Source organism: Neophocaena asiaeorientalis, unplaced genomic scaffold (genome assembly GCF_003031525.2).
Source record: "Neophocaena asiaeorientalis asiaeorientalis breed wild unplaced genomic scaffold, Neophocaena_asiaeorientalis_V1.1 scaffold477, whole genome shotgun sequence".
NCBI classification, from domain to species: Eukaryota; Metazoa; Chordata; class Mammalia; order Artiodactyla; family Phocoenidae; genus Neophocaena; species Neophocaena asiaeorientalis.
In genome coordinates, this window is record NW_020172630.1 from 314,385 (window position 1) to 329,956 (window position 15,572).

At 43.1% G+C, this 15,572-nt stretch overlaps 1 protein-coding gene across 3 annotated transcripts in view; it reads right to left on the reverse strand.

Moving 5' to 3' along the window:
• The window catches only part of TGFB2 (transforming growth factor beta 2), an 83,299-nt gene that overhangs the window by 17,626 nt on the left and 50,101 nt on the right, over nucleotides 1–15,572 (reverse strand). For all 3 annotated transcript variants that reach the window (XM_024739218.1, XM_024739216.1, XM_024739217.1), the window contains one exon: nucleotides 13,739–13,902. In XM_024739218.1, the coding sequence (XP_024594986.1) occupies nucleotides 13,739–13,902 (164 nt within the window). The remainder of the gene's footprint in view (nucleotides 1–13,738; nucleotides 13,903–15,572) is intronic.

Sequence of the window (15,572 nt, forward strand, 5' to 3'; positions counted from 1 at the left end):
AGGTCACGTTACGGGATGCTGAAGGTCAGGACATCCACATATCTTTTTTCAAGGGACACAATTCAACCTGTAACAGTAGGTGTTCATGCATTACTGTGGGTTGTGTATGTTCTGATGCTTGATCTGACGGGGAAGTTCTTCAAAGCAAAAAACACTCCTTTTTATTCTACCACAGAGTTTTTTCCACTGTAGTTTACACAGTCCATCCTTGGTAAATTCTTATTGACTAACAGACTTCATTAGAAAGACATATATGATCAAATGACATACAAGTCCCTGAACAATCAGTCATTTATAGTTATAGAAACGACTTCTCAGAATTGTACACGTACACATGGACATTCACCTCACAGAGACTTCACAGATAAACAGACATCTATATCTATATATCTATATCTGTATCTATCTATCTATGATGACAAAGAATCACCTGACAATGTAAACAATTTTATACGTAGTTTACCCTTTCTACTTAACATATTTTGTTGTGGGAATGAAAATGATGAGAAAAAGCAAGAAAGTAGAATTTCCAAGGACTAGGAAGTGGGGTCTTAGAATCAGAACTGGGTAAACGGCTTCTCTTCCACTGAGGCATAAACATAGCCCTTTGTCCCTGTTTAATTGCAGCCTCCTGGAACAGCGCTGGGTCACCTTGGGCGTGTCTAACAAACTGACACGCTGCACGATTATCCTTCGGAAAGTGGCCTAACAGACCCAGCTCTTATCCTACTTCTCCCATTACCACGTCCTGTGGCTCCTTTATGACTGCATCCCTCTAAGAGGTCGTAAGGAATGCATACTTCACAAGGGCTTCACAAGAGCCTGCATAGCACACACTTATGGAATATACATCAGCTTCAAAAGAAAGACTCACATTGAAAATACAGTCTCTTTGGAGCTGAGATATCTACATTATTATGTCCCGATATTAACTCTTTCTCGTTACAGTACAACGTTATGTACATTGGTATGTTTCTGTATTACACAGATCCATGTGCAGTAAAAGTACGGCATACAGAGGTCTTTAATGACCTTTATAGAAATGACACCAGCAAGCTACACGCACACACACACACACACACACACACACACACAGGAAAGCCTCTCCTCTGTGATGAAAACACCTCATAATTCCCTATTTTTTTCCTTCACTCTTTTCGTTCTCCACACACGGGCCTTTGTGCTGACTGCACATGTACATAAACAAGCAAATGCATCTCTACAGGTCTGAGGGATGAAGGAGTCCTTTGTGTAAACGGAAGTCTCTGTGATGCTGCAGCTCGACCTCACTCACAAGAGCATCAGATATAAATCACACAGCAGAGTAAACGATTCAACCAGACACAAGTCACATCCACACAGGCAAGGAAAGAGGCATGTGCCATACATCTAAAGTAACGAATCTAAAAAAATAAAGAGCATGGTTTTCCTACTGTGTTTATGGGTTACCCAAGAGTATCAGTTTCATTACTGTATTCTACATATATATATGTATGTATTTTTCCTACATGGTTATTATTCACTTAACCAGAAGTAGCTCTGAATAAGTAACAGAAAATGGGTAGCTATCAACATTTCTTTCTTCATTAATAGCTACAGAGGTATCTTTAAAACAAATCTAGCAGAATTTCCAAATCCAAATAATTGATGTTTCTCAAGAGTCCCCGATGATGTTACATGCTTATTTCCACAATGTTCCTTGTACTTAACTCTTTTTTAAAAATTTTTATTGGGGTCTAGTTGATTTATAATGTTGTGTTAGTTTCAGGTGTACGACAAAGTGATGCAGTTATAAATATATACATTCCTTGTACTGAAATCTTATTTTGAAATGTTTCTTCAATGTATTCAAAGACATTTATTGAACATCGTTTAATAAACAGCACCAGGTGCTGTTCAGGGAGATTATCTCTAGAGGTGGAGACAAGACCATAAACAAGACGAAGGTGGAGAAGATCAAGTATAGCATGTGACAAGAGTATGGAGGAGAAATGTGGAGAACAGGGACGGGAAGTGTTGGGAAGAGGGACCCTGAGATGTCAGACAGGTTGGCTAGGAAGGTATCTGGGCAGGTGACATTCGAGGAAAGATCTGAAGGAATGAAGAGAGGGAGCCTTCTGGAAAATGCCACAGAGCACTGCAGGCAGAGGGAACGGCAGCCACAGGCTTTAGGAGGGGGTGAGCCCAGGGTGTCTGAGCAACAGCAAAGAGGCCAGGATGGGGGAGCCCCCTGAGTGGGGGAAGTCATGGCTGGCAGGGGCGAGTGAGCAATAGGCCAGGGAAAGCCTAAGGCACAAGAAGGCCTTTAGCTCCTACGCGGAGTGAGGTAAGAAGCCATGACAGGGCTCTGACCAGGGGATTTGGATCAGACCAACCTCTCGGTAGAGATTGCCCTCAACGCTGTGTTGCAAACAGCCTCGAAGGTGGCCAGGTGCAAACAGCGAGACGAGGCCACTGCAAAAGCCGAAGCAAGAGACTAGAACCCCTGGGACCAGGGTAGTAGCAGCAGAGATGTGAGAAGTGGTTGGATTTCGGTTCCATCTTTTAAAAACTGCCATTAAATAGGAAAATCAACTTAACTACTTTTTATGTTCCTCTTATTTAGAACTTTGGCAGTTTTAAAAAGCCAGTAGTACCTTTCAAAATATCCAGATTTGTCCCCGTTGAAGGAATTCTCAATTATGTATTTGTAGGCTGTGAACACAGTTCTAGAACCCAAAGTTCCCCCAAAATATTCTGATTACTCTTGCTATCGGGAAATAAACACATATCCTCCCTTGGAACAACTTTTGGCCCGGTGGAGTTATAGCAAAGTTGACAGACATTTACAAGATGGAAATAAAACTACTGAAATCAATCCAGGAAGCAGGTATCAAGCCTAGTCGTGTGGTGGTGAGGCAGGCAGAGGTAGTTATGGGGCCAGGGATGAGGTAAAAAGACATCCCCACTGGGGTCAGTCACTCTGTAATGGCTTCTTCAAAAAGAAAAGCAAGACATATCACAGCCCCCAACTCATCGCAGCTGCCCTTGGAGTTTTTATAAAGCAAAGACCCAGAACGCTAACACCACGGCTGTTCCCATAATCCTGCTCTGCTCCACTGATCCCCGGAAATGGGTCAGATGACACCTCATCCAATCAGAGATGAATGACATCATCCAAGCAGAGACAACTGACATCATCATGGAGTAGTTTTACCACCACAAACCCCCTCTAGGGGAAGTATAAACCATGTTCTACATGACCAGCAAAACCCTGGTGAAAATAATCCACTCCTGACTCAGCCAACGTGCCAGACACTTTACAGCTGTGTTCTCCTCACAGCAACTCATTAGACAAGAACTGTCAACCTCCAGTGGATGAAGAAAATCTGAGGCTCAGAGAGATGAGTGATTTGTAAGACCAGAAAGCTACTAAATAAAAAAGGTGAAAGGTGAACCCAGGGCTGACTGGCTGCAATGTTCCTCTTCGTTCCTACCCAGAGCTACTCACCAGCAATTGAACGAGACCACCACACACAGAGTGAGTTGAAAATCTTATCTAAGGAAGTCCTGAAGCTAAGTTCTGGGGCGGCCACTGCAAACCCAGGACCCGCAGCACTAGGGGCTAAGGTGAGTTTTCATTCCTAAGAGATTGTTTCTGATAAAAGTTCAAAGTCAGTGCTTTGGAAATAATAATAATCATAATAATAGTAACCACTGAGTCGACTAATACCGCGCTAGGAGTTTCCATGCATTCTCTCCATGCCTTACAAAATCCTTGCCAAGTAGGTGCTTTTATCCACATTTTACTGATACAGAAATCATCTCGGTGATGTGACTTCCTTAGACTCCCCAAGGGGGAAAGCCACACCTGGAACTCACACTAGCCCAACTCCAAACCCTGGACTCCTCCTACCAGTAGGGCAAAGCAGCCAACAGCATGGCCTTTGGGGCCAGACTGCCTGCGTTAGAATCCTGGCTCTGCCTCTTCCAAGTCGTGTGGCCTGGGCAAGTTTCTCAACCTCTCTGTGCCTCAGTTTCCTCATCTGTAAAATGAAGATAATAATAGTAACCACCTCATAAGGTTATTATAAGGATTAAATGAATCAATCTTTATAACGCACTTAAAATAGTGCCCAGCAGACAGTAAGCACTGCATGGGTTAGCGATAATTCTCAACACGGTTACTGAGCCACACTACGCAAAAGAACAGAGATGGGCTTCCCTGGTGGCGCAGTGGTTGAGAGTCCGCCTGCCGATGCAGGGGACGCGGGTTTGTGCCCCGGTCCGGGAAGATCCCACATGCCGCGGAGCGGCTGGGCCCGTGAGCCATGGCCGCTGAGCTTGCGCGTCCGGAGCCTGTGCTCCGCATCGGGAGAGGCCCGCGTACCGCAAAAAAAAAAAAAAAAAAAAGAACAGAGAATTATTAGTTACCATTGCACGATTATTAACAGTTATTTGAATACAGTGGGGAAGGACTACTGTTCACACCATTTTTGGGGTCCTGTCTGCTCACAGCGTTCACAGGCTTTGGGTAACGTCATAACCTAATGCAAATGATAACCATCCAATTTTCCTTACGAGGCGAGCATGTCATTCGATCAGTTTGCAAAAACCTGAGATATTAATAGCCTTGTACAAACAAAGTATTTATTATACCTCACGGCTTTTTTTAAAGTGGGTTACTATACCTCGTGTGTCTCCAACGTGGCGCCAGAGTTAGGATTAGTATTAAGGGGATTGTACGTTGTAAAATTCTGGACAACAGGAGCTCAGTATAAATTTTTTTTTCAGTAGCGCTTTTTGCAAGTCAAATTTAACAGACAGTCGGGTTTCTTGGCTGACCTCTTTATATTTTACACACCCTTGGGCAATATGAGAAATGAAAGCTGAACTCTGTGTGTGTGCACGCGTGTGCGTGTACAATGGCACATATACGCATGTGCATGCACACGTGTTTGGGATTAGGAAAAGGTTAATTTTCATTAACCCCACTAGTGCTATGGTCCTTGCAGTGACAGGAACCTCACCCTTCATTTTGCAGCTTTAGAGTCCCTTAAAAAGCAGGCCAGGGCTTCCCTGGTGGCGCAGTGGTTAAGAATCCGCAGAGGGACACGGGTTCAAGCCCTGGTCTGGGGAGATCCCACATGCTGCGGAGCAACTAAGCCCGCGAGCCACAACTACTGAGCCCGCGAGCCACAGCTACTGAATCCCGTGCGCCTAGAGCCCATGCTCCGCAAGAGAAGCCACCGCAATGAGAAGCCCACCTACCTCAACAAAGAGTAGCCCCCGCTCACTGCAACTAGAGAAAGCCGCGCACAGCAACAGAGACCCAGTGTAGCCAAAAATAAATAAATAAATAATAAATAAAAAGCAGGCCAAGGCCATCTACCTTGAATTATCACTGTAAAGCCTTAGGGGTGTGCATCGTTTAAAATCTTTCGGGGAGATGAGATACAATGTCCATTAAAAGTAGCTGGGGATTTGCTCCTCCCCACTACAATCTTTGTTTACTTATTTTGCAAGAGGGACACGGGTTCAAGCCCTGGTCTGGGGAGATCCCACATGCTGCGGAGCAACTAAGCCCGCGAGCCACAGCTACTGAATCCCGTGCGCCTAGAGCCCATGCTCCGCAAGAGAAGCCACCGCAATGAGAAGCCCACCTACCTCAACAAAGAGTAGCCCCCGCTCACTGCAACTAGAGAAAGCCGCGCACAGCAACAGAGACCCAGTGTAGCCAAAAATAAATAAATAAATAATAAATAAAAAGCAGGCCAAGGCCATCTACCTTGAATTATCACTGTAAAGCCTTAGGGGTGTGCATCGTTTAAAATCTTTCGGGGAGATGAGATACAATGTCCATTAAAAGTAGCTGGGGATTTGCTCCTCCCCACTACAATCTTTGTTTACTTATTTTGCTCCGTAAACATCAATTCACTCTTTCACCCTCAAATCTGAAAAATCATTTCATATGGACTATACAGCTTGAAGCCAAAGATAAATGGATATAAATGACTTAGGATTTAGCCACTGTTTTGTATAGCCTTGCAAGGGATCTCTAAAGATGAGATTTCATCACATTTGACAAACCCATTACTGTACAAATGCAAATCCAACTAGGCATTAAAATCCAAGGATTGGGAATTTCCTGGTGGTCCAGTGGTTAGGACTCCACACTTCCACGGCAGGGGCACGGGTTTGATCCCTGGTCGGGGAACTAAGATCCCGCATGCTGCACAGCACGGCCAAAATAAATAAATACATCAATCAATCTCAAGGATTAAAGAAAGAGGTCAGAAAAAGCAGAAGGACAGATTTTATTTTACTTTTGTTCATCACAGGTCTGATAGACTATTCTGTAGAGGGGGGAGTTCCTTTGTTAAGGCAAAGGTGACTTCAACTGAAGCTGGACGTCCAACCTCTACAAAAATAAACACCACCATTGCCCCTCTTAAGGCCATGGTCGGGAAATCTAGGGTGCCTTGGAAATCCACAGAGCTTGTTTCATCCCAACACATTTATCTTCTACTGATTAATAGGCAACTACCAGCAGACTGTATTCTACCAAGATCTGACACCAAAATTTGTGGCCTCACACCAGCACCATGTGAGAAGGTGACATTTTTCTCCTGATGTATGATGTAGAAGGTATGAACCCAGTATATCGCATTGCCTCCCAGGGAGTTCTTTTGCATGGTTTTTTTTAGTGGTCTCAAGCTAGTAAATTAATCGAATGATAACCTGGCAACTGACTTTGGCAGGTAATTCTGTAGAGAGCTCTTCCTCTTGGGGGAATCAAAGACTCAGAAGTCAAAATCTAAGAGATGACGAGGAAGGAGGGGAATTAACCTAGGTTGACTGCCAACTCTCCATCCGACAGTTATATACACTGTTTTATTTCACCCTTACAATGAACAGCAAGTGAATTGGAATTATTAAAAAAGAAAAACTTGGATCACAACGCCCATACCAGTGAACACTACACCATGCTGTCTCATTAAGGGTGACTAGTGAACGAGTGAATAAAAGAAATACTGCGCATAGTAATTAACCAAACCTGCTCCTATCTCAATCTGATGCATTCAGATATTCCTGCGATAAATATTGTTGGGCTCAAAGAAATCTCTTGAGTCAGGCACATGGTGTATTGGAATTATCTGCCTGTCTACCCAAGGAGTCCAAACAAGACGGCAGACTGCCCTCAAATTCTCACAGCTCCCTTTCTGGAAGGAATGAGTTCTGAGGCATTCCTCTGGATTCTCCAAATTTTGCTCTAGGAGTCCCTTGGGTATATCTCTATTAGTGGAAAGACGGTACCGTTGGGACACCATTTACATGTCTGTTCCTCTACCAGACCCTGAGCAACTGGAAGGCAGAGTCTGAGTCTGATTTATCTCTAGATGGCTGGCACCAGTTCTGGTGCCAACGCTAGGAGGTGCCCACTTGGAGTTTGCTAACTACGACGCCATACAGTGGGTTAGTGTGGCAGATTAAAGATGGCTGCAACTTCTTTGACACTCCTCCCATCAAGAGTTGGGGTCTATTTCCTTTCCCTTTGAATCCGGGCTGGGCTGTAGGTCATTTGATCTATAGAATAATAATAAGGTGAAAATGATGCTCTGCTAGTTCTGGGCCTTGTTTTTAAGCGTATTGGCAGCTTCCGCCTTGGACATTTGGCCCCTTGAGCCTCATGTAAAAAGCCTGACTACTCTTCTGGGAAGACTGCGTGGATACATCCTGAAACCATTTAGAGAGGAGGAGGGGTTCAGTCATCCCATCCAAGCTCCAAGCTTATGAGCAAACTCATCACAGATCCTCCAGACCAGACCAGCTGCTACCTGAATACCATCAAGTGACCCCAGTCAAAGTCACATGGAGCAGAACAGCCCAGCCAAGTCTCGCCCAAGCTTCTGACCCTTAAAAGTCAATAAAATAATTGATATTTGAGGCGATGAAATTTAGGGGTAGTTTGTTATACAGTGACTAGATCATCGAACCATTACAAAGGTACAAATCTTATTATCCTAGAGGTGGTAAAGTTTTAAATGAACGGTAAATAGACCCACAGACAGAGAAAACAAATTTTTGGTTACCAAAGGGGAAAGGCAGCGGGGAAGGAATAAATCAGGAGTTTGGGATTAACACATACACACTACTATATATAAAATAGATAACCAACAAGCACCTACTGTATAGCACAGGGAACTATACTTGATATTTTGTAATAAGCTATAAGGGAAAAGAGTCTGAAAAAGTATATATATATATATATATATATATATATATATATATATATATATATATATATATATATATATATATATATATATATATATATATATATATATATATATATATATATATATATATATATATATATATATATATATATATATATATATATATATATATATATATATATATATATATATATATATATATATATATAACTGAATCACTTTGCTGTACACCAGAAACTAACACAACATTGTAAATCAACTATACTTCAATTAAAAAAAAAAGAATTGGGAAATAAGCGTGAAAAGGGTGTAAGTTGGTGAGAGGAAGCTAGAAATAGCTGGGATTTCCAAGGCCCTCTGAGGTCAGCACCCCTAAACATAAGTAGTTTTTGGTGGTCTCACACGGCCACGAGGTCATGGGCACCCTTACGTAAGTTATTAATTTCTTGGTGCTTCATTTCTTTGCTTGTGAAATTGGGGGCTTAGCCCCCTCCAAGATGGCAGATACCCTTGCTCTTGTTGGTGATATTCAATTGAAGAAGATTCCCCTCTCCTATTTTTTTTCCCTCTGTAACTCTGGGCATGATTTTAATCATAAATACAAGCACAACTTAATCAGAGAAAGATGGATTCCATCTGCCCAATGCGCTGAGAGCTCTACTAAATATTAGTAGGTTCAAAAGCATTCCCAGAGCACTGGAGCTTTATCGGAGCATATTTCAATAAAGGCTGCCTTTGTCATAAATCTCTAAAAATATGGTAAGGGTCACTCCTATTTGGAAAAATTTTCAGTTTTCCTCTTTTTTGCCCTCTTTCCCTTCATACCAGAAGGCTTTATCCCTTTCGTATTCCCTCTGATACTGGTGTACATCTGAAGTCATACTATGATCACAACAGTATATGCTCTTCAGAGCCTGCTCACATAACAGAAGTCAGAGGTAGCAGGACAGTGCGGTTTTATATTACCACCATTCATCACAGCTCTGACAGACGATTCTGTAGAGGGGAGAAGAGTGAGAGTCGCCTTGCCAAACTAAACATGATTTCCACAGAAGCTCGGGTATCCTGACTCTCCCAGGCAGGGAGAAATCAACAGATGCACAGCCCTGGACAAAACTAACTCGGAACTCACTCCTGGAAATGCTATCTTAGGTCTTTCTAGCCTGGGATTCGAACTCTAGAAAGAGGACCCATATACATTATAGGGGACAGAATGACCCCCAAAACTTGGGATATGCCTTAAATCTGTGATTCCCAATGGAGAATGGAGAATGATCATATCTGAATGATGAGGAGGGCTTTTCGAAACCACGTCTGTCCAGAGGCAAATCTTTTCCTCTCCAGGGAGAATCAGAAGCTCCAGGAAAGGGACTGTGGACAGGCCTTGTAGAAGCTCCCCCAGGGCATTCAGAGGTGGGGAAGCACCTCCTGCACCCACATGTGAGCTCACGCACGCGCGTGCGCACACACACACACACTCCCCCTGCTTAAAACTGATGCCCTGAGGAATCCTAATAAATTTTCCATACAATCATCTAAACACCCTGAAAACCTATTCCTAGTCATCCTATCTCTCTTCCTCTAGGAAGTAGATTGTCAACCCTGTGGCCAGTAATACAGTAGTCAAAGGGAATCTAGAAACTTCAGAGGCTTTGTTCTTCTGAATAGTTGAGCTCTCCACATAGCTACAGGTCTGCCCATTTAAGCACTGAGTATTTTATTTTTCAAAATAACATTTCAGCAATTTTGCCTAGAAAACCCTCTAGTACCTTACGGCACGTGTTCAGTTACCTGAATATAATTTAGCTTCACCTGCATAATTGAAAGCCGTTACCGTAAGCATCAGTTTCTGTCCTGAGACTTGAAGAGGGAGTTTATCACTGAAGGCCACAAAGAGTTCCAAATGCATGGAAGGCAAGTGGCAAGTTGGAGAAGAACAAGCCAAAGATGGGACTCCAAATAAAAAGGCCACCAGCAGATGTCAGAATCCAGATAGGGTGCCACAGAGATAAAGACTGGGTTAACCACAAACAGGATAAGGTTTAGGAAAATTGTCCATACAGGCACTGCATTCTATGACTTGATCGTCTGGGCTGGCATTACTGGGGTGCACAGGCAAACATCTCAAGTCTAAAGGGTCATCTCCTCCTGTCAGAGTGTCTTCTCCCAGCACTCCTTCTAATCCAGCGCTTCGAATTTCTTGTGGTCCCAGAGAGGACCAAAGGCTGCCTTTCCGGTGAGTCAGCTGTGTGTGTGTGCGCTGTGTCTTCTGTGAGGGTGCTCAGGGATCTCTCTGACTTACTACCTGGATTTTGGCTGTGTTTCAGGAGGTTAGATTGCTGCATAGCTGAGCTCCAGATAGATAAGGAGATGTTATTCTTCCTTATTTTCCTCTAAAACTACCTCCTTCCTGGGTCTCGTGTTCAGTGTCACTGAACAAGCCCAAGGTCATGTTCTCCATACAATGAGCTTCTGTTTTGGGCTGTATCTTTTCCAATTGTGGGGCTTTAATTGGAGCAGAGCCTGCTGCTTGTGTCATGGGGTGGCCAGTGCTGCAATAACCTCTGGGAAGGTACACAGCCACTGAGGACCTCACTGAGGTCCTCTAAATTACCAGCCTCCAGGGACAGATCCCCTCCCGGGGATGAGATGGCCTCTGGGAGGAAGACAAACTATCAGTAACCCACTATCAGAGGCCACTCCTCGGAGCAAGGTCAGAAGCCAAAGAATAACGGTGACTTTGCAGCTTACGTTACAGGCAACAATAACAGACCTTGCCTTCAATTTACTGAAGTCGCGTAATTGAAACAGGGCCAGAGAGAACAATCTATCTGCACAGAGAGGCATGGACGAGAGACTTAATTGAAAGAGAAGAAAAAAGAGGACAGGCAGTCATGTTTTTGTTTTTATTTTTCAAATCACCTTGCAATATCTCTGGCTACCTTTGATCAAGCTGCTTTTTCAGAGAACTCCGTCTTTGCTTTCCCTCCTAATACCACTCCACCCTCTGGCCGGCCTAGTTTCTCTTATTTTTCTTCTATTCTGGCTGATATTGAGGCAAAGAGGTAGGGAAGGATTTGCTACAAACAGCAAATGCGGTGAAGAGTGAGTGCTTGAGAATCAGAGCTGGACCTGGATCCCAGCCCCGCCTCCTCCTGGCTGTGTGACCCTGGCCAAGTGACTTAATTTCTCTGTGACTCAGCATCTTTCTCTGTAAAAAGGAGAAGGAATCCAGTAGAAGAAAGAATATTTGAAATGAGTGAAGGTGGTCTAAAAGTACGAACTTCCAGTTGTAAGATGAATAAGTTCTGGGGATGTAATGTACAATATGGTGACGATAGTTTGTAATAGTGTATTAAATATTTGAAATAAGAGAGTAAATCTTAAAAGTTCTTACCACAAAGGGGAAAAAAAATGTGACTATGTGAAGTGGTACATGTTAACCAAACCTATCGTGGTGATCATTTTGCAATATATACATATATCGAAATATTATTCAAGGTTGTACACCTTGAACTAATACAATGTTATATGTCTGTTATATGTCAATAAATGAAAAAAAAGATACTTCAACATGCAAACTTCACAGGAAAGATGTGGATACAAATGGAGGCAATACTTATACAGGGCTTAACAGAGGGGCTGGTACACAGAAAGCCGACCCTGTCTGATACTCTTAGAACGCGCATTAAGATTTTAAGGTCTCCACGGAGAGGTCCCTGAGGATCTAAGTAAGAACTACTTTTCATGAACACACATGTAAACTGGTACTTGAAACCTGTTTTAACAACTTCAGACTCATTCTCAGAGATTCCATGTACAATGCTTATTTGTGTGGGAATTTTTCCATTTTCCCAATAAATGCAAAGAAAAGTCTTATCCAGATTACCAAAACTTCCAAATGTTTACAATCCAGGACAATTAGAGGTCTCCACATGCAGATGTCATTCCTTTCATTCCCTCAAGGAAGCACGCTTTTTAGTCATATTGTCTCACATGCCTCCTCCTTAACATTGGGGTTCTCGGGTCTGTTCTTATTCAGTCTCCCTCTACATATCTTCCCTGGAGGGCAACACTCCTCACCTCCTGGCACTGAGTACCATCTCTTTGGTACCCTCAACAGGCCCCTTCAAAGGACACCCTGTTTTGGTACAAGTGGCTCCTTCTGTCAAGAATGACCATCCCTCATCCTGTTTTAACAGATGCTTCTTGAGGCCCCACCCAAACGTCAAGTCCCTGGTGAGATCTTTCCAACTCTGCCCTCTACAGACAGTGTTCATATGACACTATGACATATTCACTATGACCTGATCTGACTCCCTTGCCCAACTCAGGGCTTTCAGAGCAGTGCTTCCATGTGTATCAGATCCCCTAAAGATCTTGATAAAAATCTAGATTCTGATCTACATTCTGTGCATTCTGATTTGGTAAGTCTGGGCTGGGGCCTGAGATTCTGCATTTCGCCCAGCTCCTAGGTAATGCTGATGCTACTGCCCGGTAACCCACGTGAGTAATAAGCTGTTAAGAACATCTCTCACATCTCAGTAACTTGGTATCATCATCATCGTCACCATCATTATTACCATCACCATCATCATCATCATATCATCATCATCATCATCACCACCACCACCATCATCATCATCATCATATCATCATCATTATATCATCATCATCATCACCACCACCACCATCATCATCATCGTCTCATCACTATCATCATTATATCATCATCATCATCACCACCACCACCATCATCATCATCGTCTCATCACCATCATCATCAGCATCATCATCACCACCACCATCATCATCATCGTCTCATCACCATCACCATTATATCATCATCATCATCATCACCACCACCACCATCATCATCATCATCTCATCACCATCATCATTATATCATCATCAACATCTTTTGACACAGCTGCCTAGCAACTGTACTTAGGGAGATGAGATGTCAGGGCTGCCTGAAAGCGTGGCGGACAGTGGTGAACAGAGGATGTGCATCTGGTGTGGGATGGACTAGAAAGTGCGGGTAGAATCAGAGAGGAAGAGGAGGCAGGATGAGGTTAGTGAAGAGACAGGAGGTAGCAAAGAGAGGAAGAAAAGAGAGTGAAAAAGATGGAGAGAGAGACAATAGGAAGGAAGTGACGAGGGAAGAAAAGGAGAAAGGGATGGCCATCAAATGAGAAAAGAAAGGTAGCTGACTTCCCTCCTTGGGGTGGGAATGGTCCTACATCTTCTGACTTTACAGAGTAGGGGGTGGACTTCTGGACTTGAGCCCTCCCGAGGGTGGCACTCTAGCCATTCATGCCCAGAGCTTCCCCCCTTCACTCTAAATGTTCTGCCTTCCTGAGCAAGTGAGGAATGAAGTGTCACTGTGAGAGGAATAATAAATGAGGGTCTATGTCATGATTATGCGTGTAGAAAACGGCGTATCTCAGTCTGTAGGAAGTCCTTTATCCTAAGACTTCAAACTGATTGTCCATTCAAACAACCCAAACAAAAGTTACCTGATACAGTTCGATCCGTTGTTCAGGCACTCTGGCTTTCGGGTTCTGTAAACGAAAGACTCTGAACTCTGCCTTCACCAAATTGGAAGCATTCTTCTCCATGGCGGAGACGTCAAATCGGACAATTCTGAAGTAGGGTCTGTAGAAAGTGGGCGGGATGGCATCTGTAAAAAGTTAGGGCAATCATTCAAAATGATAAAAATCCATTGTTCTCTCACAAAAGACCACGCAGCATGAGATAGTCTTAAGAAACCATACGGGAAATATCTACAGAATGATTTCGTTTCCAATGGCCAATTTAATATCGTTAACAATTGAACCAGAAAAAAAAAATAAACATCTGCTTCTGGTTACAGGAGCAGCCGATTAATAGGGATTAACAAACCACTTCCAACTCCATTTGAGGCTATAAAGTTAACCCTCTCCTTTGAAAGCTGACAGAGTGGTGGAAAACCCTAGATGGTTATAAATTGGAACAAGATCATGACAGTGGATGCCTGGAGAGAGCCGTCGGGCTTGCGTACACCCTCATCAGTTGTGCCAGGAAAAGAGCTCCTAATGGCAAGCAGTTTGCCCACGTATTTTTTTTCCTTGAAATTTTGGCACTCAAACACTCTGCTCTCTCCAGCTTCACGGACTGCATCTTTTTTGGCTTTGATAATTTGGTCTTTCACACACATAGGACCAAATACACCCTCTAGACAAGTTAGGGTGAGGACATTTGAATAAAAATACACAGATACTGGCTATACCAGGCCAGTCTTAAAATTCTTTATTCAGCATAAATGTCCATTGGTGGGAGGGAATCCTAGCTAATGAAGAGGAAGAAAATCAACCCAAATGCCTTCTGTTCTGAGTCACGAAAAATACAGAGATGCAGAAAGCCCACAGCAATTTCAAGTTCATGGGCTGCTAGAATTTTACTGTTATTTTGTAGTAACCTGTCATTGCCTTTGAATATACAACTTGAGGTTACCCCCAAACCAAAGCAAGTCCCAATTCTATCCCCATACTTCACGTACAACACCGATTTATTAAGCACCTACACTGGGCAGGCCACCTGTTACAGGTACATTCCTACAGTATACGTAGAATAGGTATATTTCTACAATACTCTTCCAAAATCTCCTGCAAACTTACTTTCATTATTCTGGAATGTTCCATCCGACTCTGGTGGCTCCGTGATTTTCTACCCCTTCCTCAATTATGTCACTTCATTGCAACATAATCATTCATCTTTTTATGGCTTCTTACAAATGTTTTTATTACTTCATTATTATGTTTGCTTATTTTGTTTCCCTATGAAATCTTGAGGACTAACCATATTTTCCAGGTCTTTCTTTTTCCCCGTCTACCTAGGACAGGGCTCTGCACATGTAGAGTTCACCAAATAGCCACTGTTTACGAAGTTGGTCATCAACAGGAGTCTTGAAAGACTCAGGCATCTGGCTATTGGCAAGATTAGCTTCTTATTAAACAAGTGAACCATCCTGCTGATGTTAAAATAGAAATAAATACCTTTTGTGATTTCCTGGGAAATCCATGCCCTGACAATTACACTGAAAAAAAAAAAATGCTAGGAACACACCAACATTTCCTCATCTTAAGAGCTCTGAACTTTTTTCCCTCATAGAGGCTTTTCCCCATCCCTTTCCCATGTCCTGTGGCTGCTGGAAAGCAGCTCATGGGGAAGTGGTGAATTTCAAACCATGCCCTGCTCGATGACTGCTTCACAAAGGACTGTGTGAATTGAAGCTTTGTAGCTCAGAAGCCTCAGAAACAAAAACAAACAAGCACGCAAACAAAACCCCCCATATCTAAAGCACCCACGTTT